This window comes from Dermacentor variabilis, chromosome 1 (genome assembly GCF_050947875.1).
Source record: "Dermacentor variabilis isolate Ectoservices chromosome 1, ASM5094787v1, whole genome shotgun sequence".
Taxonomy (NCBI): domain Eukaryota; kingdom Metazoa; phylum Arthropoda; class Arachnida; order Ixodida; family Ixodidae; genus Dermacentor; species Dermacentor variabilis.
In genome coordinates, this window is record NC_134568.1 from 274,014,220 (window position 1) to 274,041,259 (window position 27,040).

Here is a 27,040-nt window from a genome sequence, read left to right on the forward strand (position 1 = left end):
AAGAGTGGAATACTGCAAATATAAGGCGAACTACTCTGCACGGTTAAACCCTTCGCTGCAAATCAATCTTCCACATTGCGTTCGTTCCACTGACTTGGCTCATGTGCAGAAAACAAGTGATACGGGTATACCTTTTTTATTTGATTTGTTTGTTGTGCAGGGTGCTTGCACGTGCAATAAATTCTGAACGCATGAGAAAAAAAAATTAAATTATGGGGTTTTACGTGCAAAAACCACTTTCTGATTATGAGGCACGCCGTAGTAGAGGACTCCGGAAATTTTGACCACCTGGGGTTCTTTAACGTGCACCTAAATCTAAGTACACGGGTGTTTTCGCATTTCGCGCCCATCGAAATGCGGCCGCCGTGGCCGGGATTTGACCCCGCGACCTCGTGCTCAGCAGCCCAACACCAAACGCATGAGAAGCAACATAGCGCAAAGTGTCAAGCCGACTGGCACCGCAGCTACGATTTTATATTTCCGCCGAGAACAAACGCAAACACGCCAAGGCATTTTGCCATTATATATATATATATATATATATATATATATATATATATATATATATATATATATATATATATATATATACATATATATATATATATATATATACATATATATATATATATATATATATGCCGCAGCAGCGAAACTTATACGGACGTAGCGGACGCAGATATCAATCAGTGACACTTTTGACAAAAACGGCATTATTAAGGCAAGCCGCATTTATCCCCATTCCCCTTGGAGCGCGCAGCCTTCCCGTTCTGTGGTTTTTGTTTTTGTTTGCTTGCTTGTTGGTGAGTCAGTTTGTTTCTTTTCATTCATTTTTGGGTTGCTTGCTTTCTTGCTCGTTAGTTAGTTTGTTTGTTTGCTTGTTTGTTTGCACTTGGAAGACTTCTAAGAAAAGCACTAAATCGCGGATGGATGACATCTACGGCATATTCTTCGAGGTCGTTTTGAGCAACTCAGTATAAATTTTCTAACACATCTAGGTAGCTAACCATGTAGTTTCTGAGAATATTTAATTTATGCACACGTAACAACGTTCACCGCCTAACTGTGTGTAGCATAGTTTGACATCAACTGGTGCTAAACACACGATTTCTACTGTGTAGATACGCCTTCATTACTGCTCGGATCGATTCCGCAGTTGTGACACTAAAGCGAATAATTACAAAGTTAATTAGTGAAATGGTCTCCAATTCGTGTTTGTTAACTCCGCGATTTGTCTTGCAAGCATGTGTCCACCTGAAATGTGACAGAACTGCGATATCTACCAGCAGGGGATATTTTACGTCTATTTCTATTGAAATAACTCGCTATATTATTTGCTTTCGCGACGAAATGCAGCGGCCTTCCATTTTTCCGAACAGCAGTATGTACTACAACGAACGACCATGCCAACGGGGTTCTGCGACGCAGTTCGTCAATAAGGCATTAGGAGCTTGTCATTCGGTGAAGGCAAACGTGCTGCAACAATGACGAGTCTGCAGCCATATCCTTGAACGCTTTCGGCGATGATCCAGGCGCAGGAAGTGACCCGTTGGCTTCTTCGACATCGGCGCCGGTGCCGCTGCGCGAGCTCCGGGAAACACTGGCAGCAGCGAGCAGGAAGGGGCTCGGACCCGCTCTGAAACAGACGGAACAAGAAAGAGAGCGAGCGCGTAAGCGCGGTCGTAAACATGGCCGCTCTGTCATCGGGCAAACCAGCAAGCAGCAAGCGCGCGAACGGCGTTTACATGAACGGCGGCAATTAAGTCGGCCGCGCGACAACAAGGAGCCGTCACGCGGCTCGGGTACCGGCACGCGTGGCACGCGCGTCCGTCATGTTTCACCGCCGCCCGAAGGCGGGAGATCGGCGGTGTCTCTCAGCCGCACCTTGCAGCCGCCTGGGCACGGCGGTTGCGCCCGAAAAAGCCGGCGGCCCGGACGAGGTGAGCGCCGTTGGCGGCGTGATGCGGGACAGCGCGAGTGAGGCTGACAAATTAGCGAAGCGCCAGCCTGGTGTTCCCGTGAATGACGCGGAGGAAGGGGAGGCGGGTCGCCGCCGCCGCTCCGCCGCGCTCTCCTTCTATTTCGGGAGGGGCGCCAGAAGAAATTTATATTACGCCCATCTTGTTTATGCGACGCCGTTGAGCCGTGCCACTTCGCCCGCGCGGCTCTCGCTCTTTCTCTCCGCTTTTCTTTTTGAAATACGCTTGTGCGCCCCCCCCCCTTCATCTTCGTTGCCTGCATTTCGTTCCCTCTTTCTTTTCATTCATTTTCTTTTTGTCCCTAGGTTTCCTCGCGCGCGCTCGCGGCGTCGCCTCGCGAAGCCCCGCGCATCTTTGTCTGCGGGAGCGCACAAATCTGCGGCTCTCTCGCGCGCGCGTGAGAGGGTGCGTGTGTGCGCGCCGGACGGCGGTTATTTTCGTGGTGCCGCGCGCATCTCGGCCGCACACAGCCTGCGCACATGCAGTCGAGCGCGGCGCGAGCCGTCCACGCGCCGCGCACCCGATCCTCGCCCGTCGGAACGGCTCCGCGTTGCAGCCGCTGCGCCGCCGCCGAGCCGAGTTATTGCTGCACGTGACGCGATAAACGAAGGCCGCTGGGACGCTGGTGCTCGTGGGACCAACTCGTGCCTGAAGCGATCGGACGCATTGCGAGAAGGGACCTCGGCAATCGAAGGAAATGCGAAGCAACGCGTGGAGCGGCGCATAAGGGATCGTACCCCGATATAATTCTCGTTATTCAGACATTTATTATCTGACGATGCGCAAATCATTAGCAATATATCGAGCTCGGTCACACACTCCTTTTTATTAAGCAAAGCCTTCTGTAGCATGTGCATGATGTTGGTTCTTCTTGTTACGGGAGGGGGGAGGGCGGGGGGGGGCGATGCGCAAAGTATTAGCGGTATATTGAGCTCGTCGATACATTTTTTATTAAGCAAAGGGTTAATAGCATATGCATGATGTTGGTTCTTGCTAGGGGGGGAGGGGGGTCTCTGGATGTTTTTTTTTTTTTTTGGTGGGTTAATTTGTGGATCAAATAAATTTTTCGTTTTCAAGCCATTGATCTTGAAGCGAATGCTAGCTTTCTTACTGTGTATGGGTATCCTGACTAGGCTTCCGCTCTCTCTGCAGGGGCTGACGCATGCATTGATTCTGATCCAGAACTATTCTTGGTGCACCTGGTGTTTGTCACCTGAAATTAACAGCGATAAGCACGAGATCGCGGGATCGAATCCCTGCCACGTCGACCGCATTTCCATGGGGGGCGAAGTACGAGAACACCCGCGCACTTAGCTTTATGTGCACGTTAGAGAACCCCAGCTGGTCTAAATTATTCCAGAGTCCCCCACTACGGCGTGCCTCATAATCCGACCGTGGTTTTGGCATGTAAAACCCCATAATTTCATTCAATTATTCTTTCCAATCTTGCAGAGCACTCGCTATATATAATGCTGTTTGTCAGGGTTATATGATTTTCTTTATTGTGACAGGATTTGGGGTTCCTTGTTATCGCCAGGCTGACCGTGAAATTCTACGGCCACTTGTTAGCCGTTGTTTTGGCATTGCCCTCACTTTGTTGTTTTGTGCTTATACAAAATGCTAATATTTTACGTATTTCCGCAATTTGCGAGCCTTTTCAGTTCATAGGATTCCCGGATGACCCGAAAGTGTACACTAAATTTAGATACGCAACTTTTTTCTGAGAAGCAGAGCTCGTAGTATTCTCGGTAGATCCCTTCCGGGAATGTACGCTCTAATTTTATGTGACGTAATTCTCAACGCGATGACATTATCGCTTTCATTGCGTCTTTCCAATCTCGTCTTGTAATTGTGACTTTATTTATTTATTTATTTATTTATTTATTTATTTATTTATTTATTTATTTGCTTATTTATTTGTAAAATACTTTACGAGGCCCCTACGTGGGGATTGAGTAAGGGGGGCATAGAATCAAGTAAGTACATACAATCTACTAACAATCAGAAAAAAAAAACACCAGCCAAGTGCACAGCCTAAAAATTAGAGAAACATATTAGCTGCATACAGCTGTATATGAGTACAATAAAAAGGAACTCTATAAGTTTGTAACAAACGTTTTACAGTGCAATAGAAAGGTAGGAAAGATAACACAAAACAGTGAGTGTGATATCAATGGTTAACAAGGGTTAAGCCAGTTGAGTGACTGCCTGAATTTTTCACAGTCAGTTTCCGCAACTATGTTATCGGGGAGGCTGTTCCAGAGCCGAATGGCACATGAAATTGCAGACGAATTACATGCTTCTGTTTTACCATAGATGCGCGTGAAGCTATGATGATTGTGTAATCTGTGCGACGTGTGCGATGTCATTTCTAGGTGTAGGGAGCGTTTGTTAGTGTGGTAGGCTTATGGGACAACGCAACATTGCTGTAACTATGTTGTAAGTTTTTATGTATTCTTTTTTCTTGTGGCAAGTATATTTTGTATGTACCACTTGTCCAAGAACCAAGGAGTAGCCCGTGCTGTATTTGTGCGCTAACATCTCCTCATATCATGTCAACAACAAAAAAAGAAAACCACGATGGTTCGCTGAGACGACGGGCAGCTGCAGCCAGCGCAAATGCAGCCAAAATGCAGCTAGCGCAATTAGCCAATTGCCCTGGCTGCATTTAATAACCTCTTAGGCCAAGATCAGCGAATAACATTAGGCTTACTGGCTGATATTATGCTCTGACCCGCCGTGGTTGCTCGGTGGCTATGGTGTTGGGCTGCGGAGCACAAGGTCGCGGGATCGAATCCCGGCCACGGCGGCCGCATTTCCATGGAGGCGAAATGCGAAAACACCCGTGTACTTAGATTTAGGTGCACGTTAAAGAACCCCAGGTGGTCAAAATTTCCGGATTCCTCCACTACGGCGTGCGTCATAATCAGAAAGTGGTTTTGGCACGTAAAACCCCATAATTTAATTAATTAATCAATATCATGCTCCCTAAGAAAAAGATGGAAGGAAAGAGTCGCTGATAGAGAATGACCTCTAAGTGCCACTCAGTGGGACGAGGGCCGCGATTTTGTATCAACTACTTTTTTGTATGCTATTCCTTTTCGAGGTTTTCGCGCTTCGTCACTGGTCAGAGCGATGCTCCGTCCACGCTGTCAGTTGGATCAGCCGGCCGTGAATAATGGATGGTAAGATTAGCATAGAATCAGGCGGAAGGAATCATATCGCGACGCAGGGTTTGTACCCATGTAGGACACTACGCATTCTTTATAAACTTCTTCCAAAGCACGTTGTAATTCCTGCGACGGAGACCGGCGCACGTCAAAACGACCAGGGGAGGGAGCCTATAACGACCAACGATCTAAAAAGCCGTTATTATTTTTGATTTCATTTATTTATTATCAGCGAACCAAGTTAGTGAGGATATTTAATGCGTGCTGACAGTGACAGCGCAGTCTGTGTTTAATTTATCGTGAACGAACGAACCTTTGCACCGCCGTATCCGTCGTGCCACCAGTCTACCATTAGCTCTTATCCTTACGAAAATATTGAATAAAAAAAACACATACACATCCCTTGTAGCGCATTTACTATAACTTTCTTTGTGATATTGCTGGTGACTACTGCAACAAATAGTGTTGTTAGCAATTTCAAAGTATAATGCTCTTGTCGAAGCTATGCTACATACCAGAAAGACTAGTACAATACTCAAGGAATTCACCAGGATATATTCTAGATCACATTAATCGGTATGTCTCATATTTATTACACCAATTTAGAGAATAAAGAGACAAGAAAAAAAAAAAGAAACTCTCTTAAATAAATGTCGTCGGAAAGAAATTATATATGTAGTATTTAATTTGATGCGAACCCTGTCGCTGCTAATAATCGGCGCAAGAAGATATATTCTGTAGAAACGTTGCACACCTTATCTGTTGAAGCTGACGGTGTGGATTGGAAGACACGGAGGACCATTGAAACGCTCGCATTTTCCCACCTTGTCGAGTGCCGGCGTAGTCGAGCCTACTTTGGTGCAAGCTTAGGCTGACCGCCATCGGATTGCTACATATCCCTACACCCGTGAGAAAGTAACACATGCCCTTTTTCCTATCCCCGTGGGCTGAACTGAACGCCGCGATGCTCGATAGCCACAGCAAACAAGTGCAAAGAAATGGTGTATTCGCATAATAGCAAAGAAAGCTATATCGTGTGAGCCACACGGACTAGAAACGCGGAGGCACAGATATATGCACGAAGTATACAAGACGACTGCACGTCATGCGCATGCCACGCGTACCAGGTGTCACGTTTACAGCAACAAAATTATATAAGGAGCAGACATTTGCGTTGTATTGACGGCCCACGCTGAGCTTCGCAAACTGTGCAAGAATGCACACAATTTCAGCAAACAAGTTGAAGGGTGCGTCGAGAAGCATGCTTACAAGTGCGTATATAGATTGCTGTCGTGTGCAATGACTTCCATTTCGTGCAGGGAAACACTCTATTGATCAGATGGCCAGATGCGTTGATCAATGATGCTCGAACGCGCCACGTTGCTCTAGCAACCTCGGCAGTCATCACCAGGAATCTGGATGCACCCCACATCTTACCAGCCACCTCACCGTGAAAACCTATCAAAAGGGAACGTGAAGTTCATAAAATAACCAAGATAAATGTTTTAGCGCGCCATCGACAAACGTGCACGAGGAAGCATCGCTACGAGAGAACTTTGTTTCGAGCTAGCAGCTTCAATACGAGACTATAAACGATATAGTGCAGGAAAGAAACATGGACAAAGAAAGAAACAGACTCGATGAAGACGAGCGCAGTCTTCCAGCTTTGCTTTAAGAAAACAACCGAAGCAAACGTAAAGGGTACAGTTGCCAACCCAAGTAATACCGCGACCGATGGTCGTGCTTGCAGACGAAAAAAAAAGCAGCCTGAGTAAATAGCGCGCCACCAGCGCATACATGTAGCGCTGACGTGCATAGCCAACCACATTGACAATATACCATGTATTTTTTTTTATTTACATCTTCAATTATCAATACATACTTCCGCTTTATAAGGTGGGTAAACAAGCGGTCCACTTTCACGAAACAGTATCGCCATCGATACTCGGACATTTCTACGATGATGTACACCCGTGAGCCAAAGTATACGGACCACAGGGTCGTCGATAAAACTAAATTTCTTTGTAATTGACATGCATAAACTGAAATTGACGAGTACAATGAAAAGTTCACAATGTCTAGTTTGGACTGCAGTCCACAATTTCAAGATGTATTCACAGGCAGAGGAAATAATCGGCTTTATCGCGCAATCCCTGGTCCGCATACTTTTGCTCACGGGTGCACAGCGATTCAAACGTGATACTCGGAGCGCATGGCTGTCGGCGCTTTTTGCGCCAACTGCGACCGCCTGGGACGCTGAATTGATGCGTTATGGTATACGATGAAGGCCAAAGCCATTGTGACGAATTGTGACCGTTGTAACTGCATTTCGGCCCCTACCAATCAGCCAGCGCTCATCGGTGACGCAGAAAACGCCGGCCGCCAAACAGTTCGATTATAACTTTTGAACCGCTGAGCCATCGATTATGGCTGAACGATATACAGTGAAATATACACAAGCGCAAGCACAAGGCTTTGCGCCGTCCCGGTTAAGAGGAACGTCATTGATCGAGTCATTGCTTACGCTAGCCGGTCCCTTGTCGAAGTCCGAAGCCAGCTACTCGGCGAAAGAGGACTCTTGCCATCGTATGGCTTGCAGAAGAAGAGGTATTCTACTCGTATGCCTTTATATAGCTGGCCTCTCTAAGTAGTCATCGACCACACTCTGCGTGAAATCACAAACATGAAGGACCTCTCTGGCCGATTCGCTCGCTGCATAAAGTTTGTGTCTCAGAGAAGTCGACGTCATTGTAACCTGGTGCTAAAGATCCGTTCAAAATCACTATGACCCGACTTTCTTGTGAATGGGTCCCATGCATATGGACCCGCCGGCGCATTCTAATCAAGACGACGATGTCTCACTGGGACCAATCCGCGCCAGCACATTGGCGCACGAACAATGCGCCCATCCCGAAATAAGATTTGCTGATAACCCCGAAAGAAAGTCCTTTTCACGCCTCGAGCAGCGCAGTGTCTTCGCCCTACGTGTAAGATGACGTCCTGATAAAAAATAACCTTACCTCAACAGAGCCCCACATATGTTGGTCGTGCTTCCAGGATTAGGACAAAAAATTACAGGATCCAGCGATGAACCAACGGCGGGACATCTCGGCTTCGCGAAGAATGCAAGACGAACATTACGGGCCACAGAGGCGGAATCAAACCACGAACGAAGAGATGGTATCTGTATTTGTCATCTAGCACGCACTCACGCACGCACGCACATAGGGGAAGCGCCTCATTGCTGATATTGCACAACAAAACATGCCGAAGTTTACAACGTCGTCAGAGCCACTAACAAGGCTTGCTGGATATTTGGATCACTTTGAGCGCCCACCCCCCTCAAGACGTTTCTAGGAAATCGGGACACATCTTCTTGGCCTCTTTCCGACATCGATTTCTGCGAACAAGCGGCTAGTGGTAGGAACTAATTACCGCACTTGTTTAACCGAGGCGAATGCGGGGCCGATAGGCAGTGCAACCCAGGTGGCCAGCGTGTTACATCGGGCTAATCGGTATTTCGTCGCTGAACTCATTGTGCACAACACAGAAAGAGACAAAGAAGGCGTGAGACAAACACTATAGCGTTAGTGTTTGTGTCACGCCTTCAGTGTCTACTTTTGTGTTTAGCGCTAGAAATTCAGTGACAACACCCGATTTTTAGTGGGGAACATTCTTTTGCGTTGTGCTATGGGCACCGGAGGTCATTATCACCCATAGAAGAACAGCGTTAACGCACAGCTGAGCTAACGCAACATATTCTATAGAATATGTTGCGTTAGCTCAGCTGTGCGCTAACTCCTGTGGTTCAATGGTATACCATTGAACCACAGGAGTCATCGCAGAGCAACCACCTACCTCCTCCAGACGAATGGCTTTATGAAATATTTAAACAAGACCCTCAGTAACATGCTTGCCATGTACTTCAACGTCAGACGCAGGACCTGGGACGCACAATTCGCGTTCGCGTACAACGCACTGCAGCACTGCGGGAAATAAAGCAGGTGACACCAGCTGAGCTCGCATATCACTACCGAGAAACAACCATACTAGTCGCAATGCTACCAATCGTGACCTAAAAAAATGATATCAGTGAACCCTCATTTACCTTAATATATTCAGCGGCAGAGAAGGTCCGACAGCTCACCAGGGTACGCATAAAATAACAGCAGGCAACCGACGCCCCGCGCTATAATTTGCGATGTCGTGACCACACGCCCCTGGAGACTACGTCTAGCTATGGACACCGAGTATAAGCAGGAAGCTACTGCGTCGCCATTCCGGACCGTAAAAGGCTGCTTGACGCATTGGTGTATAAGGTCGCCTATACGACGGAGCGACGCAGCCTTGCATCGACACAGCGTACGGCCGGATGTTTTGCACGTCGTGAACTAGACGCAGTTTTACGCGTTGTTGCCAACTTTCGTCTTCTTTTATTTGCCCCTGATGTTCAGTTCCTACATTCATTCGCTCTTCCGATTTTTTGTTCATTCATTCGTTCTTTTGCCACGTTATTAGTGCTATTGCATTTCTGTTTTCGTGCTAGACGCACTCATGGTAGTCTATTGTTACGTTGCGATTGTGATAGACGCATCTAGTATATATGATGGACGCATCTTATGAGACTGTTTAAATGAACGTGAGCGATTCTGGAGTTATTGCAACAACTATGAGATGATCTGAAATCTGCGATGGGAGAGATGGTGCCCCTGTTATTTAGATGAGCTAATGTGAACTGTGCCATCCGACTCGACAATTGATGAACGTGCTGCTCGCTATTGTTGCCACCGAAGTGTACATTTAGCTATTAGCGTTCTTAGAATATTTAACGGACTGTCCTGTATTTATATCTGTGTCCGGATCTAATCGTTTTCATTTCCCGCCAACTTGGTTACACCGGTTATGTGCCGCTCTTCAATGAACCTCTTTGACGCCAGCTTGGGTCGCTGGATATGCGCGACGATTTTTCATAGGTATGTGCCGGTCTTCATAATAGTCGTCGTAAGATATAAAACATATCATCATCAATTGCTCAACCATAATAAGAGAGATTGCTTATCGCATTAACGTTGCAAATCAGCTCTTAAGGATGAATTCGCTGCCAATTTTTTTTTCGTTGTTGTTTAGAGGACACAAGTAAGCCCAATAAACAGTTTTCTCTCTGCTCTCGAGTGACTATGCTACCCTGCCTGATCAGCTGCCAGCTTCAAAACCACGTTGAAATGCCGGCTTGCCAGTATTACACATTAGTGGTCAGGTCCAACTTCATCATAATATGTCCGTGCCATTTAAACTAAAGAACACCTCACGTATGTAGGCTACTGCGATAAAGCAACTTCGATGGTTTGGCGTATATTATTAACCTGGAAGGTGAAATTGCGACCACATTTACATCATTACTACATGTGTGACAGGAAGTTGCATTACTTAAAGGACTGAAAACCAATACTCGTGGTACGCGTTTTTGATTGCGATAGAAATTACATGAACACTTCAGGCGCATTTTCGCCGTCGGCGTCACCGTGATGTTCTGTATAAGGTCCAAGGGCGATCACAGCGTCGCCGCGCGCCGTATGCTTTATGTGCGAGTGTATGTGTGCGAGGGTGATCCGACGATCGCGGTTGAGTCTCACGTGCGCAAGGGAAGAAAGCGGGGAGCAAGCACGCTGTCTTCCGTCGCGCGCAAGGAGGAACAGGGGGAGGGGTGGTAGGGGCAGAGGAGCGTTGTATTGCAGCAGCAACAGCAGTCACGCGGGCTTTATCTTGAACACGATCTGCTTTGGGGGCAGAGTCTAGGTGGGCCAACGGCTCGTAGCTTTGAGTGGGCTGTGTCTCGCCGCTCAGTTAGCATTGAAGCGATAGACAGCACGAAAGCCACTTCGCTCGCTGCAGGGGCTGCGCATCCTCACAACGGCGTCAACGCAGATCCAAATAGGCCGCGAATCTTCAGAAGAAAAGCGGTTCAGAAAAAATTGTCACCGACATCAGCAAAGGTGCTTATGGGAGCAGCGATTGAAGCGCGACTATGTCAAGAGGGAACAAACATTGGGAAAGAAAAAGGCGTTTTTATAGCGATAGGTCTACTACTCCAGGTACAAACCCAGAAAACGCCTGGTTCTGTAAATATGACCTTCAAGCTAAGCCAATGTCAAACTGGGACTTCTGCGTACACCGCGTGGGCGTCCATATCTTGAAAGCAATCTGCGAGGTGGACAAAGTGCGCCGAGTGCTGGTAACTTCGTATGTGCTGTGCTTTCGACACTTAGTTCGCGTTGAAGCAAGACGCAGCATTAAGTTGAATTCGCTCGCTGCTGCTGCTGCGCCGAGAAGCGTCTGTACCCTTTCCCAACGCAAGCGAAACCGAGCTATCACTCGACAAACTTGGCTTAACCGCGTTCAACCACGTCATATTTTTTTATTAAAGCAAGAGACAGTTTGATTGATTCAACTAAAATTTATTTATCTTGATTTTCTTACAATACATGTTTGTCGTGGTGCAGGAGACTAAAGACGACGTTAAGAGTCGCCTCAGCCGTCGATCGGGTAATAAAATAACATTCTTAATCAATTTCTTATACGCATGGCGAGAAAAGTCGACTATATTTTACTCTATCTTTATTAAAAAATGTCTTTTTGCAGCACCCACCATAAGAAGGTGCGATAACGCCGCTATCACTTGCAATGCAATACAGCTCTTGAAGTGTGCGGAAAGGCTCTCTCGTAAAGTTCACCTTACAATACTGCCCGGGTCCTTTCCCTCACACGTTGTGCTGTTTTCATTGTCAACAATTTTCTGATTTTGATGGCGCCGGCAGTTTCCTCGGTTCTTAACCTGTTCAGTCCAAAGTAGTGAGTTACGACTTCCAGACAATTGTTTCATTTAGCTGTTTTGGTGCGACTGCGCTGGATGACCGGCTTGGCGCCCGACGATGGGACCCGCACTCTGCACCCAAAACTTTCGTCGGCCTCGAAAGAAAGCATATTCTGTGCAGGGGTGCGATTTCGACACCCGTACGGCCGACCTTTCGCGGTATCACTTTCCGCGCTGAAGGCTCGAAACGCCCATCAAGTGGAATGGTGGGACATTTGAATATGCAGCTCCAATGGGGAGGACACCAAATCAATTTTTACGTCTTTGAGAGCGAAACGACCTCGTTTCCGTTTTTAACGGATACGGCGTCACATTGTTTTTCTTTCGACGAAAGTGTTCCTTCGTCACACAGATGGCGCTAAGCCCCATGAACCGCCGAAGAACGGCCTTGTTTTGAGGATACGGGCTTCTATAGAAGCTTCGCTGCCAGGTATATTTACCTTGCCAGCCTTTTGACAGCGAGTGTCCGCGATCATCGCGTGTGATGTGTGGATGATTGCCTCTTCGCGCTAACAGCATGCTTGTTAATTAAGTTACTAAGCGAGTCTTTACGAGTTTATGCTCCCGATAAAATTACTATTCTTACTTTTTATGGCTGTCTACTAATTTGACATCGAAATCTATGCTTCGCCTTCGGGCGAAACTGTGACTTTTTTTAGTGCATTGCCAAGCTTACCGACCAGAGTGTCTAATAATGAAGTGGTAGCGCGGAAAACGCCTTGGAACATTTTTAATAATAATTTTTCGATGTGCATTGAGGATGCAATCGTTCACTGGAAGCATGCTGAAAACCGTGATAGTTGAGCGCGATAGCAGTTGTTTTATTTCTTTATTTATACAATAATGCGGAACTTGCACAGGTCCACGTAAGGTGGATGCAAAAGCGTTTGAATAAATAAACAAAAATTGACAGTCACTTACGTGATTTGAATGCGAAAGCATAGTGACTTCTCTAGTTAATTGGTTACTTCCACGATACGTGACGTCATACATTGCCACGTCTTCTTCACAACTCTGCCGTAACCCACCTTAATCCACCCTGCCTCAATTTGTAACAGCATTAATCCACCTTAAGCCACCTTGCTTTAATTTGTGTCAATCTTAATTAACCTTAATTCACTCTAATTCACCTTCAGTCACGTTATTTCAACTTAATTCGCTTTGGTCAACCTTAAGTCACCTTACTCTAGCTTGTTCTTGCTTTAATACACATTATTTTTCTAATTCACTTTATTTTACACTTATTCACATTAATTATGCATAATTACTGCTAATTAACGTTGTTATACCTTTTACAATCTTCTGAATTACTACTGACGTCATACAAGACGCTGATGACATCACAGTGATTTTTGGTGCCGGCTTTGCTGCCTCATGGGACATATCGCTTTCGCATTAAAAAGTAACACATGTCAATCAGTAGTAGGTTCAATTGACTACGGCATCGAGTTCCAGTCGTTAATAGCTTGTAAAAGAAAGGAATACTTGAACATTTCCGTACGTGTAAAATATGGGGTTAAAGTCAGGGCGAAATATTTTTCCTCGTAAGGCTAGCAATCGCATACCATTTGTTACCATGAGTTCTGAGGTAGAATCACTGTAATAATAATATTTGGGGTTTTACGTGCCAAAACCACTTTCTGATTATGAGGCACGCCGTAGTGGAGGACTCCGGAAATTTTGACCACCTGGGGTTCTTTAACGTGCACGTAAATCTAAGCACACGGGTGTTTTCGCATTTCGCCCCCATCGAAATGCGGCCGCCGTGGCCGGGATTTGATCCCGCGACCTCGTGCTCAGCAGCCCAACACCATAGCCACTGAGCAACCACGGCGGGTGGTAGAATCACTGTCAAAGCTTGGAAAAAAAAAATAATCGAACTGCTTTTCTCTGTATTCGTTAAAGCCTTTTAATGTTAAATTTAGTATATGGATCCGAGACTATGCATGCATACTCAAGTGTAGGCAGAATAAAGGATGTGTAGCAGAGACGTTTTACACTAGCCGGGCCGTTTCTTAATTTGTGTCTGAGTAGAGAGAGTTTACGAAAGGCTGATGCGTATACGTTGTCAGTATGAATGTCCCATGAAAGATTATGAACTTTACGACAACATTCTGTGATAGCACAGCCAAAGCTACGCACACGCGCTAGCACGTGCGGAGCTTCTGCTCTCGTGTTACTACGGCAAGTAGTGCCGAAGTTTTTCCGGGAGTTTATAGGACCATGCAGGAAAACCAGACATGAATACCAGAAAGCCAGAAAACTAGGAACAGCAACGAAGGGAAATTCTTTTCATAATAAATCTTTTTATTTGCTATGAAATAAATCTTGAACAAAAAATAGGCATAATAAGTGGTACCCATTGGACTACGAATATACTCTGGACATCCCGATTAGATCCGAACGTCCAAGTCCCGGTCAGGACGTCCAGGGGATAACATGTGGACATTAATTTCGGGATGTCCTATTTAAGACATCCTTCAGACATCCACACGATTGAACTTTTGGGATCTAAACAAAATCCTGAAACTTTAATCCTATGGATGTCTGAAGGATGTTTTCAACGGGATGTCCCATACCGGCCATATGTGGGACCAACACACACAGTCCAACACGTACTACGTGATCATATCGCGGACTATTAAATCTCTGCCATGGCTGCCTTCAGCGCACGCTCTTCCAAAAAGACATGTCAGCTAGCAATGTGAAGTTGCTGCACTCATAATCAAACTTCCAATGCAGGCGATAAATGGAGAAGTTGAAATGAACGATCGAAACTGCACAAGCATATTGGGAGGAAACGTCACAAAGAGACAGGCAGAACGCCGGAACAGCTGCGCATTACCACCTACCGAAAGGCGTAACCGAACCAATCGTGTCCTATGCTCCTACGCTCTCCGAACATGTCGAGAACGAAGAGTACGGCAGCCTCTGCAACGCCTGCAACCCCTGCCGTTGTACAGAACAGTGACTGCCTTTACCCAGTCGAATCACCACTGTATGTCGTATGCACACGCACGCTTTGCGCTGATTTGCGCGTAGTCGGTCACACGACTAAACGACGCCGTCTTATTGGATCTCTTCGCCCTTCTGTGTAAGTTCGGAATGCCTGAAGGCCTGAAGGTTGCTGGGTTGGTGTGCTCCGCGCTCTCATACGCTCAGTTCGCGCGCTTTCTCTGAAAGTGGTGGTTGTATATATATATATATATATATATATATATATATATATATATATATATATATATATATATATATATATATATATATATATATATATATATATCGGTGTGCCATGTGCTCATGAGTTCCAGAGTGAGCGTTGATCAGCTCCAGGTGAACGTTTTTGTCATCCGCTGTGGAGCTCCATTTCTGCGGCGCCTGTACGTCTTACGCCTATCAAGAGGTAAGTGACAGTTCATGAAGTCAATGTTTTTCTATTAGCAGCCCTGCAAGTGTCGTGTCTGCGTATAATCGAATGAGGGGCATTGTAGTACATCCCCATCTTTTGCAGCGACGGTAAGATCAATCGGCGATTGACCATGCGTTGTGTTGCGTTTGGTCGCATCGTACTACTTTTCTGCAAACTTCCGAGCTTACTCTGTCCTATATTTCTGCGCAGCGCTGAGATCCACAAAAAAAAAATCTGAATTCGAAACTTTAGAACCGTTAACTCCCATGTAGCCCACAGGATGAGTCCGCAAGAGTTCTCGTTGTCTTTACTGAACAGTGGCGAATAACAAGAAAATGAATATTAATTATAATAGCTTCCTGACACGCACTGTCCACAGTAGCCTTGCTTCAGCTTCGTTTGCGTTTTCTTTGCGTAACCGTCATTGCGAGAGCAATCAATCGTACAACTGCGTAAGTTGAAATAGCTGAAATTTTGTACGCATTTGTATCGCGGTCGGGGCACTTGCTGCACGTTATGGCCGGCAACGCTGCTGAATTTTAATACGCCCGTCTTAAGGGCTGCTGTATTCTTACTAACAGTGCATGCACTTTTATTGGAATAAGTAAACTTTAGGGCGACTTGTTAGACTTCAAGACAAGTTTACTCCTCGGCTGCATGTGACGAACGAAACGTTTGCGCCTACTTTATTGCTCGTTCGCACGTGGTCGTATTTTTTAGTACGTAATAGTGAAACTTTTTCTCACTTGACTGATTCTTTCGCGTGCTCGTAGTGATAATCGTGTCGCTTAAACTTCGGTACATGTGCTGTTGGCGTTTTGTTTGCGTAACAGCGATTGCCAAAGTAATCGTAAAACTGCGCACGTTCAAAATAATAGAACTTTGTTGGCGTTTGTATCGCGATTAGAGAATTTGCTGCCCGTGATGGCCGGTCGCGCTGCTGAATTTAACAGCTCGTGTATTTACGGCTGGTATTGTTTTTGGCTAACAGTGTCGTGCACGTTGTCGTAATAACGAGACATCTGGGCGACTTGTTAGGTTTCTGCTTATTTACACGAGAACAGATGCATGCTAGTATGCTGCTAAGGTCAAATTCACGTCTCAGCTCTGTAACGACGAGACGCGCGCGCTGATGAGCTCGTTCGCACGTGGTCGCAATTTTTTTATTATAAGAGTTTGTGAGGGTTGACTCCATCACACGCTCGTAGTGAGTAACCGTGTCGCTTAAGCTTCGTCTGCCATTGCTGTTTTGTTTGCTTAACGATCGCGATAGCAATCGTAAAAACTGCGTAAGGATGGATTAACTGAATTTACTTATTTCAATACTCTTAAATCGCGGTTTTGAAGTATGATGGGACAGCTTGTCGCTGACCTTAGAAGAAGGAATAACCGTGCACGTTTGTACGTGACCTTGGGACGTGGCATACAGATGTAGGCATCTGTATCACGATCGGAGCACTTGCGGCGCGTGATGGCTAATTGGGCCGGCCGTACTGCTTAACTTTACCACGCTTCGTAAAGCGTGGTAAAGTTCAGCAGTGCAGCCGGCCACTTAACCATTACGTACAGCATACATATATGTGCCAAACAGTGACATGCACATTTTTCGAAATAACGAAACTTTTGGACGACTTGTTAGGCTGCTGCCTATTTGCATGTGGTTGGATGCATGCTATTATGAGGGTAATGAGATCAAGCTTAGGCCTCAGCTTCCTGTAACGATCGACACATTTACGCTACTTATACTATAGCTCGTTCGCACGTGGTCGTATTGTTTCGTATTAATTATGGGGAACGTTTGTCGATCTTCGTTCACTGCTAAATTTGCGTCACGCGCCCGCCCTCACTGATTAACCGTGTCGCCAATATTGAGCTTCGTCTGCCGTTTGAGTTTTCTTTGTGTAACCGCGACTGCGAGAGAGATCGTAAAATGGCGTGCAGTTTAAATAACTAAACATTTGTGGGCCTTTGTACCGCAATCGCAGCACTTGTTCCACGTGATGGTTGGCCTGCCGCGCTCCTGGATTTTCCACGCGTTTCTGTCATACAATGCCCTATACGTTCGTTTCTGGGAATAACGAAATTTTGGGCGGCATCTTGTGAAGTGCTGCTTATTTACACGTTCTCAGGTGCATACTAGTATATTGGTGAGGTCAAGCTTACGTCTCAGATGTCTGTAACAATCGAATCGTTTACGCCTATGACTATCCCTCCGAATTCGCACGTTGTCGTATTTTTAGTAATGGAGTCCAGGCCACGGCGCCTGCATTTTGATGAGGGCGATATGCGAAAACACCCGTGTACTTAGATTTAGGTGCATGTTAGGAACCCCAGGTGGTCCAAATTATACCGGAGTCTCCTACTATGGAGTGCTTCATAATGAGATAGTGGTTTTGTCGCGTAAAACACAATAATTTAATTATTATTTTAGTAATGGTGAACGTTTGTCTCTTTTGACTGTTAATGACCCGCCGTGGTAGCTCAGTTGCTATGGTGTTGGGCACTGAGCACGAGGTCACGGGATCGAATCTCGGCCACAGCGGTCGCATTTCGATGGGGGCGAAATGATAAAACACCTGTGTACTTAGATTTAGGTGCACGTTAAAGAACCCCAGGTGGTCGAAATTTCCTTAGTACTCCACTACGGCGTGCCTCATAATCAGAAAGTGGTTTTGGCATGAAAAAAACCCCATAATTTAATTTGAATGTTAATTAAATTTCTGTCGGGTGCGCGTTTTATTGCGTTTCGCTGGAGTTTTTTCATAAAAGTTTTTTTCACTCACTCACTCACTCTGTCAGGTGATTTACCGTGTAGCCTAAGTTTCGTCTACCGTTTGAGTTTTCTTTGCATAATCGCGTTTGCAAGACCAATACAATCGCGGAAGTTCCAAATAACGGAACTATATTGTAGACATTTGTATTTCAATGGCAGCACCTCGCACACAGGGCGGTTGACCAACCGTGCTGCTTCAGTTTTCTCGCATTTGCTATCATTTGGGCCAGCGAATGTGCTGACATGTGTGCGCGACGCGCTGGGCAAGATTACGAGACTGTTGCATCCCCATATTGTCATTGTATATTTACTGGAGTTATTAGTCGATAATCGCCTAATTTTGTTCTATTATTGCGATAGAAATTGTAGGAACACTCCTGTCGAAATTCCGCTGATGCGAACGTGCGCTGCGGTTGATTGTGGCTTCGCGGGCGCTGTTCCCGTGCAGCTTAGTGTCGAAGTTCGCGTAAATTTGGATCTGGAAAGGCATTGTGGCTGGAAGCAGCAAGAAGCGGTCGCTTCTCGTTGCTGCCCCGCTTCACGCCAGTGTTCATACAGCGTGTTTACCGTCAGGGAGATGTATTCATGCTTGGCTTTGCGCACGACATTGTTTGTTAATTTAACCAGGAAGCGAAGGTCTACTGTAATTTAAAGTAGCGACAACACGTACAGCTGCTTAAATATAGCCGCTTGGTAATTTGCTGTCCCAATTGCTCCTTCGCTTTTCGGACGAAACTATGCTATGCTGACGTAGTGACTAGAATTCCTTTTATCTTTGTACGGAGTTGAAATCATTACTTCTTTTCTGATAACTGTTCGCTCAACGAGTTTGTATTAAGCCACAAAGAAGCAAAGTTGCTGTCAGAACATGCAAATTGGTGTTAAATGTTCAGGTTGTTAAGATAGCAATTTTCGTAAACAGTTCTAACACGTTTTTATTGCATACTTTACAGTCATGCTGTGTTCCTGCCATCAGCCTGATGTCACTTTGGGTCGACATCATTCTTTGTTGAGGATCAGCACAGAAACAAGCTCACGGAAAGGTGTTTTCTTAGTACCTCTGATTTCAACAGTGTATTTTCGTGTCTGCGACCACTGGAACCGATCCTTCAGGATGACTAGTAAATTGTGTAGCGTACCCGTGATCTCTTCTGTTCAGCGTCTTAAACTATGGACGAGAGGCTTCAGCCAGCGTGTGGCGACTTCCTTATGGGCCGATGTGCCTGTGAACTCTGGGCTAATTTTTGTCTCTGTGACTGCTCAAGCAAGTACACAGAAATGCCCCCTAAATTTCTTAGTACACGTGAACTGCAATGTAGTCTTCGACCGCTGAGCCAGCCTGCAGTGAGCCTTAGTGAAATGTTTAGTCGCCAAGATACCTGTGATCTTTTCATGAGTATTTGTAACTGCTGCTATTGAAGAACAGTCATGCTCTGCCTCTGGTAACTTCCATCGAGACTGTCTGGTACCCGTGAATTTTTAGGATGAAATTGTGTTTATGTGTGGCCGCTGAAGCAAACCCACACAAATCCTCTATTAGCCTTTCATATGGGTGAACTCATATAATGCATTTTTCTGTCTATGACTGCTGAAGCGAGCAGGCTGCAAGCTTTTAGTTAATTGTGTAGTCGCCAAGGTACCTGTGACGGTTCAGCAATATTTGGCTGTAACCACGGAAAGGTCGCATTCAGCTTCTGTTTACTTGCTTAGAGGCCTTCAAGATTATGAACACTTATGGAGAATTTGTGTTTGTGACTACTAAAGTGCAGCGAGTTTGGTATTGTGATGAAGCAAGTGTCTCGTAACTGCTTTTGTATGTGAACTCTCCAATAATGTTCGTGTTTACTAATGTTCGTGTTTACAATAATGTTCGTGTTTACTGTTACAATTACTAAAGGATCACTGCTTAAGTGATCCTTTAGTAATTGTTTTAATGCCCAGTGTGTCTATAACATATTTAGTACTTTTACTGTGTGCAACCACTGAAGGAGGCCTGCAGAAAGTGAAGTAGCTTCCGTCTTGGCGAAGACACCTCTGTACTTTCCAGCAAATATTGAATTCATGTGCCCGCGACCGTTGAAGTGAGCCAGCCCACAGTAACCCTCCAACTAACTTTCTTTGCACCCCCCCCCCCCCCACCGTTGCATAGGGTTTTTAATGTTCTTTGCCAACACACGTCAAGGTTGGATATGTGAGGCATCCGGTACGTCCTTACGTGCCGAGGCTTTTACAGTGTCACAGGTGCATGAAACTTGGGCATGTCAGTGCAGTTTGCAAGGGTGCAATAACATGCAAACGATGTGGTGGACCTCACGGAGACAGCAATTGCAACGTTGCTGCGAAATGTCCAAATTGTTCTGGTGCTCATGACGCAACGTCAAAAGAGTGCCCAATGATCAGGAAGGAAATGGGTATTCTGAAGAAGATGGGTAGAGATCGTTCCACGCACAGGGAAGCGGCAAGGGCTATCCGCCACCGCAGACGTCGTTCACGAAACCGACATCAACGGGATCGCAGCCCTCCTCGCGTTGGAGGGACGACAGCTCAAGTGCAACATCCACCCCCTCTTCGTCTCAGGAATGAAGAAGCACGTGCCTCAAAGCCTTTGTATGCCGCGAAAGTACAAGGCGACCCATCATCGGCACTAGCCACATCGGAGACTCAGTGGCCCTCGTTACCATCAAGGCCTGTGGGAAATCCCTTATGCACCGCTCCTACACATACTGAAGAAAATGAAAAGATGGATGACATTGACGTCACGAGTATGGTGAAAAATTTGATGGGCTCCATGCGCAGGATTCTTTCCGGCCTAAATACCCCGGCTGCCAAGGCTGCCGTGCAGCTACTTGAAGTCTTGGAACCACTGCTAGTGGTTCTTCACTAAGCAAGTATGGCGATAATGTTTGAAGAACGGATGCGTCAATCGTTTGTTATGCAATGGAATGCTCGCGGTCTGCGTGGTCGTTTGTCGGATTTCCGACAACGGGTATTTAAATACCAATTTCCAGTTATTGTTATCTGTGAACCTAATATGGATTCTTCTTTCCGTATTTCTGGTTATGTCCAGATGTGGTCTCGTAACGACCAACCCTCGAGCAAAGTATTAGTTTGTATACGTCACGACCTGGTGTATTTCAGACATGACGTCCCATCGCATACTACTAATGATTACGTATGCCTCACAATAAAATACAGATGTCGCACGGTTACAGTGATTGGAGGATATATCCACCCAAGAGCGAGGATCGATTGCTCGCACCTGATGTCTCTGCTGCAAGCATCGCAAGGCCCTCATATTGTGATTGGTGACTTTAACGCGCACCATCCCCTGTGGGGTAGCACTTCGATGAATTCTCGTGGCAAATACTTGGCTGACTTTATGTGTAGTCGGGGACTAAATGTGCTCAATGACGGGTCTCCTACATTTATTCGTGGCACGTCCTACAGCAGTTGTCTTGACCTAACGTTTGTATCAAGGAGCCTTCTGTCTTCAGCATCCTGGTCGACGGATCTAGAGACTCATGGTAGCGACCACCTCCCCACTTACGTTCACTTTAGCTGGTTTCGCCGTTCAGCCTCACGTTGCATTCGTCAAACAGACTGGATTGCATTTAAGACCTCTGTCGACACCACCTGTCAGAGTATGACATCTCCATCCGAAATAGAGGACATCATTGCCTCTACCCTGCGGGACAGAACTAGAGAAGTCAGCATACCGAGGCACAGGTCATCGGTCGACATACAATATGAGGCCCTTCGTGCGATCCGTCGCCGCGCGGAACGGCGATACAGAAGAACAAAGTCACCGTCCGATCTTTCGAGCAGTCGCCGAGCTCAACGACATGTTCTTCGACATCTGGAGAAGCTTGACAGACAGCGTTGGAGGGCTTTCTGTGGATCCCTAGATCCAAGACAGCCTCTATCTAAGATATGGCGGGTCATACGAAGTCTCCAGGCAACTCCACAACAAAGACACCCATTCCATGCAGTGGCTCTACATCAACGCCGGACCGAATTGGAGGTAGCAGAGGACTACTGTAAACTGATTGTGGACGCATCTAATGCAGTGACTTCATCCCTTGTCACCATCGCACCCCCGTCACCTGATGAGCGGCTCGAAGTACCGTTTACGATGCAAGAGCTTGACGCTGCGCTTTCAGTTTCTCGACGCTCCTCGGCACCAGGACCAGACGGAGTCACGTACGCTGCACTCTGCCATCTTGGCACCGAATCACGACGTCTTCTCCTATCTTTTTATAATGCGACGTGGGAGAAAGGAAATGCTCCAGATGGTTGGAAATGCAGTCGCGTTGTAGCGCTGCTTAAACCGGGAAAGTGCCCCAACGAGCTTTCCTCCTACAGACCGATCGCCTTAGCCAGTTGCGTCGGCAAAGTAATGGAAAGAATGGTTTTGTCAAGACTGGAATGGTATCTAGAGAGAAATAATTGCTTTCCTGATTTTATGCACGGATTTAGAAGAGGCCGTTCTTCGATTGACGGAGTTATCGACTTGGTCTCCACTGTTGAACAGGAAAGAAGTCGACGTCGGTTAGTTGGAGCTGTCTTTCTGGATATTAAGGGTGCATACGACAATGTACTCCATTATGCAATCCTTGATGCACTGGAAGATTTAGACATCGGTGGCCGACTATATACATGGGTTGTTAGCTACCTCAGTGGCCGCACGGTGTATATGTCGACAAGTGATGGCGACACCGGACAGTACCATATACATCGAGGTGTTCCACAAGGGGGAGTTCTCAGTCCAACTCTTTTCAATGTTGCATTGATTGGCCTTGCATCCGAACTTCCTAGCACGGTAAAGATTAGCACATATGCCGACGACATATGCATATGGGCATCTGGAGCCACCCGTCCCCAAATGCGTGCTAGGCTTCAACGTGCAGTGACAATCGCAGCTAAGTATCTTCGGCGTCAAGGCCTCCGACTCTCAACTGAAAAATGTTCTGTGATTACGTTCACGCGAAAACGAATGAGCATGTATCCGATCATTGTTGACGGCGTAGCGATACCTACGGTTACACACCACAGATTCCTTGGCTTAGTCATAGAGCGGGGATTATCTTGGTCAAGACACGTCGCCGCACTGAAGTCAAAGCTGAAGAGTTTTGTTCACGTCCTTCGCGTCGTGGCAGCAACAAGATGGGGCCCCTCGGAGTCGTCATTACTCCAATTGTACCGAACACTATTCGTAGGGTATATACGGTACAGCATGCCGGCGCTCTCAAGCATGGGACTTAGTTGTGTGCGCGCGCTGGAGAGCATTCAAGCTCAAGCATTGCGCACATGTTTGGGCCTTCCACGATGCACGTCAACCAATGGAACAATAGCGGAAGCTCGTGCTTGTCCTATTCGGGTGTACTTGCTCTGCGAGCCTCTTCGAATGTACCTCCGCGTGTTGACCCGACACAGGCACCATCCTCTGTCATCGCTCCCTACCACACACCCAGATTCCAGCTTTTCAACGACTATAACGCGGCATCAGAGTGTTTTGCCGACAAGATTCTCTCCCGACTGTATTCCGAGAACACCCCCGTGGGTTCTGCCTAAACCTGTCGTTACATTGCAGATCCCTGGAATTACTAAAAAGTCTTTCGTTCCATCTATTGGCCTCAGGCAACTCACCCTGTTGCACATTTCTACAGAGTACGGAGATACTGTACATGTGTATACCGATGGCTCTGTCACACCATATGCCTCCACTGCGGCCTTCGTCATTCCACATATGATCATCGCTCGCCGGTTTAAACTAGACCATAGCTCAACATCAACTGCCGCAGAACTTGTTGCTATCCGGGAAGCACTTCGATTTCTCTCCGAGGAGCGTCCTCGCGCATGGACGATATTCTGCGATTGCAAGCCAGCTCTGCAAACGATTGACTGTGTCCTCAGACGGGGCCCGTATTATTCTATGGCTATAGAAATTACAGAGTATCTCGACCACGCAACAAGAAATGGCCACAATGTCACCTTTCAGTGGATACCATCACACTGTGGCGTGATAGGGAACGAACAGGCAGACGCTGAAGCAAAAACTGCTTTAGATAATGCTTGTGAAGTACGCATTCCGTTCTCACGAACAGACACAAACGCCCTACTTCGTCGCGTAAACCGCAACTCTACGTTGGAACACTGGGCCCAACCAGATCGACGACACAAGCGATTACACAAATGGGACCAAGAAATGAGATTTCGTATGCCTCACAAGTTCAATAGAAACCACACGAGCATGGTGCACCGGATTCGCCTTGGTGTCGCATTCACCAACCGTTATAGAAATATGATAGGTGCCAGTGATACTAGCCCAAACTGTGAATGCTGTGAGGTGCCAGAAACACTTGAACATATATTTTGCGTGTGTCCCGCGTACGCGCAAGAACGACAGCAACTTGTCTCTTCCATAGCAAACATCCATGAGAGACCGCTATCGGACGAGTTTCTTTTAGGTCCTTGGCCTAATGCAACCAGCGCAGCCCTGGTAACAAGAGCCGCTGTAGCTTTTCTCCAAGCCACTGGGCTGGACGCACGCCTTTAGAGATACCACAGCTCTGTGAATTTGTATATACGCATCTCTTCCTTATACCATCATCATTCATCAGCCCTTTCCCTCCCCGTCCCTTTTCCCCAGAGTAGAGTAGCAGGCCAGAGCAAGTTATAGCTCAGGCCGACCTCTCTGCCTTTCTGTAAATAAATTTCTCTCTCTCTCTCTTTACTGGCCGAGGCGCATTTGCGAATTAGCTCAACTGAAATGGCCTTGTCACTACACACGAACGTGTCGATGTTTGCTCTGGTGACCTTTGCCAGAACTTGTTATGGATGCACAACGCATTTGTTCTACACTCTAAGAACAGTTGCACCCTTTGGGGTGTAAATTTGCCACAGAACAATAATCGTCATCTGTCTTGATTGCGTTTCCTTTCTTGAAATCCCTGCGCTCGTTACTTTCCTGTAGAGAACGTCCTGTCATGCTGATAACGCGCATGCCGCTCGTGACATGGAAGTACCGGGCTTGCAGCGTTAAAGAAAGGAAATGCGGGCAAGACAGATGACGATTATTGTTCTGTGGCAAATATACGCCCCAAAGGGTGCAACTATTTTTAGAGAGTAAATGGATGATCATACAGCAGCTGTTTGTCTATATATGACCACTGAACTAGTCTCGAGTAATTTTGTTAATGCCTAATGTAGTTGTGACATCTTAATATAGCATAACTCGTGTTCGTGTATGTAACTACTAAATATGGCCTAGGGAAAGGCTCTGGCAACTTAAAGTGGCTAACATATCTAAACTTTTCACCAAATTTTGCTTTGATGTGCCTGCGACCACGGAAGTGAGCCCACAGCGAGCCTCGTCATAAGTTCCATAGTGGCCCCACTGCGAATTCTTAAATTTTCTTGCTACCCAAAGTGCATTTGTAAATAGTTTGACTAATGTGCACTTTCACTAACCATGGTGCGGTATAAATAACTCCTAATAGCTGAGCTTGTATGATGAAATTATTGACTTTTATTTGTTTGCATTGATGGGTTTTACTGAAAACTGCTGAGGGCTGTTTTATTGAAATAAATGCTGTATTTTAATAAGATTGTCAAATGATTCAGCAGCCTGCAGAACTTAGTTCTGTAGCTTCGTCCCTGTTAGCACAAAAAAGTATAGGTTGCATGTCTATATGTTTTGAATTCATGCATTTTTATCAAGTTGTATGTAATGTATTTGCTTAGCGTAGCAAGGAACCATGTGCACAATGCTTAGTTGCACTGCAGCCTTCATTTAACGTGCTTTGAGATGCAGTGGCTTGTCTCCTGGTTCTTCAGCTTTTGCATGACGAAAATATTTGGTCGCCTTATTGGACCGCTGGGATGGATCTTCAAGAGCCATGCAGTTCCTTTTCATCATTGCCCACAAGTCATCACAAAACCAGGCTTAGCTTTGTTAATGGTATGTAAATTGCAGCAAGCTTGCTGCACTCTAGGACCCATTCTGAGGAACGTCCCAATTATGGTAATTTATAATCAATATGGACGCCCTGTGGATATCCTAAATACCCAACCAAATGTCCCACAAACGTCCTTTGAACGATTGGTAAAATGTCCCAGAAGGGTCCTACATCCTGATAAAAATGTCCTTAGGATGTACTCTGGGTTATGCAATAAGAATAATCCATATTTAAACATCTCTTGGACGTCCAAATATCCCATTATGACGTTCGGGGGACGTTTCTATGAACGTCAATCCCAGGGACGTCCGAATGTCTCGTTTTCGATCTCTGCTGGGCATCTGTAGGACGCTGGTGCTCCAATGGGTTATTTTCCAAGGTCCTGCGGACGTCCGAATATTTGAATTTGATGTACGATGGACGTTCGTTGGATGTGCAATTCTCTTGCGTCGGACGATCCTATGGACATCCGTAGTACATCGGGACTTCTAGGGATGTCCGACGGACATCAAAATATCTTTTGTAGGACGTCCTTTGGACATTCACTGGAGATCGGTGGTCCAATGGGTATGGTTTGTTTTACCGTATGTAGCTTACAGTTCCTTACATTGGCTGCCTACATGCGATCGCGCAGTGAAAGAATGTGGTTGTGTAAGTTAAGTTCAAATTGATTGTTATGGGTAGTTAGATCTATACAAGAGACAATCATCATCATCATCCTGGCTACGCCCACTGCAGGGCAAAGGCCTCTCCCACACTTCTCCAACTACCCCGGCCATGTGCTAACTGTGGCCATGTTGTCTCCGCAAACTTCTTAATCTCATCCGTCCACCTAACTTTCTGCTGCCCCCTGCTACGCTTCCCTTCTGTTGGAATTTAG

The 27,040-nt window shown here is 46.2% G+C and overlaps 1 protein-coding gene across 1 annotated transcript in view; it reads right to left on the bottom strand.

Moving 5' to 3' along the window:
• Positions 1-635: 635 nt before the first annotated feature.
• Positions 636-27,040, bottom strand: part of LOC142573732 (uncharacterized) — a 110,566-nt gene continuing 84,161 nt past the window's right edge. Inside the window, exon 2 of the mRNA XM_075683037.1 lies at positions 636-1,636. Within this exon, the coding sequence (XP_075539152.1) occupies positions 1,444-1,636 (193 nt within the window). The 3' untranslated portion in view covers positions 636-1,443. The remainder of the gene's footprint in view (positions 1,637-27,040) is intronic.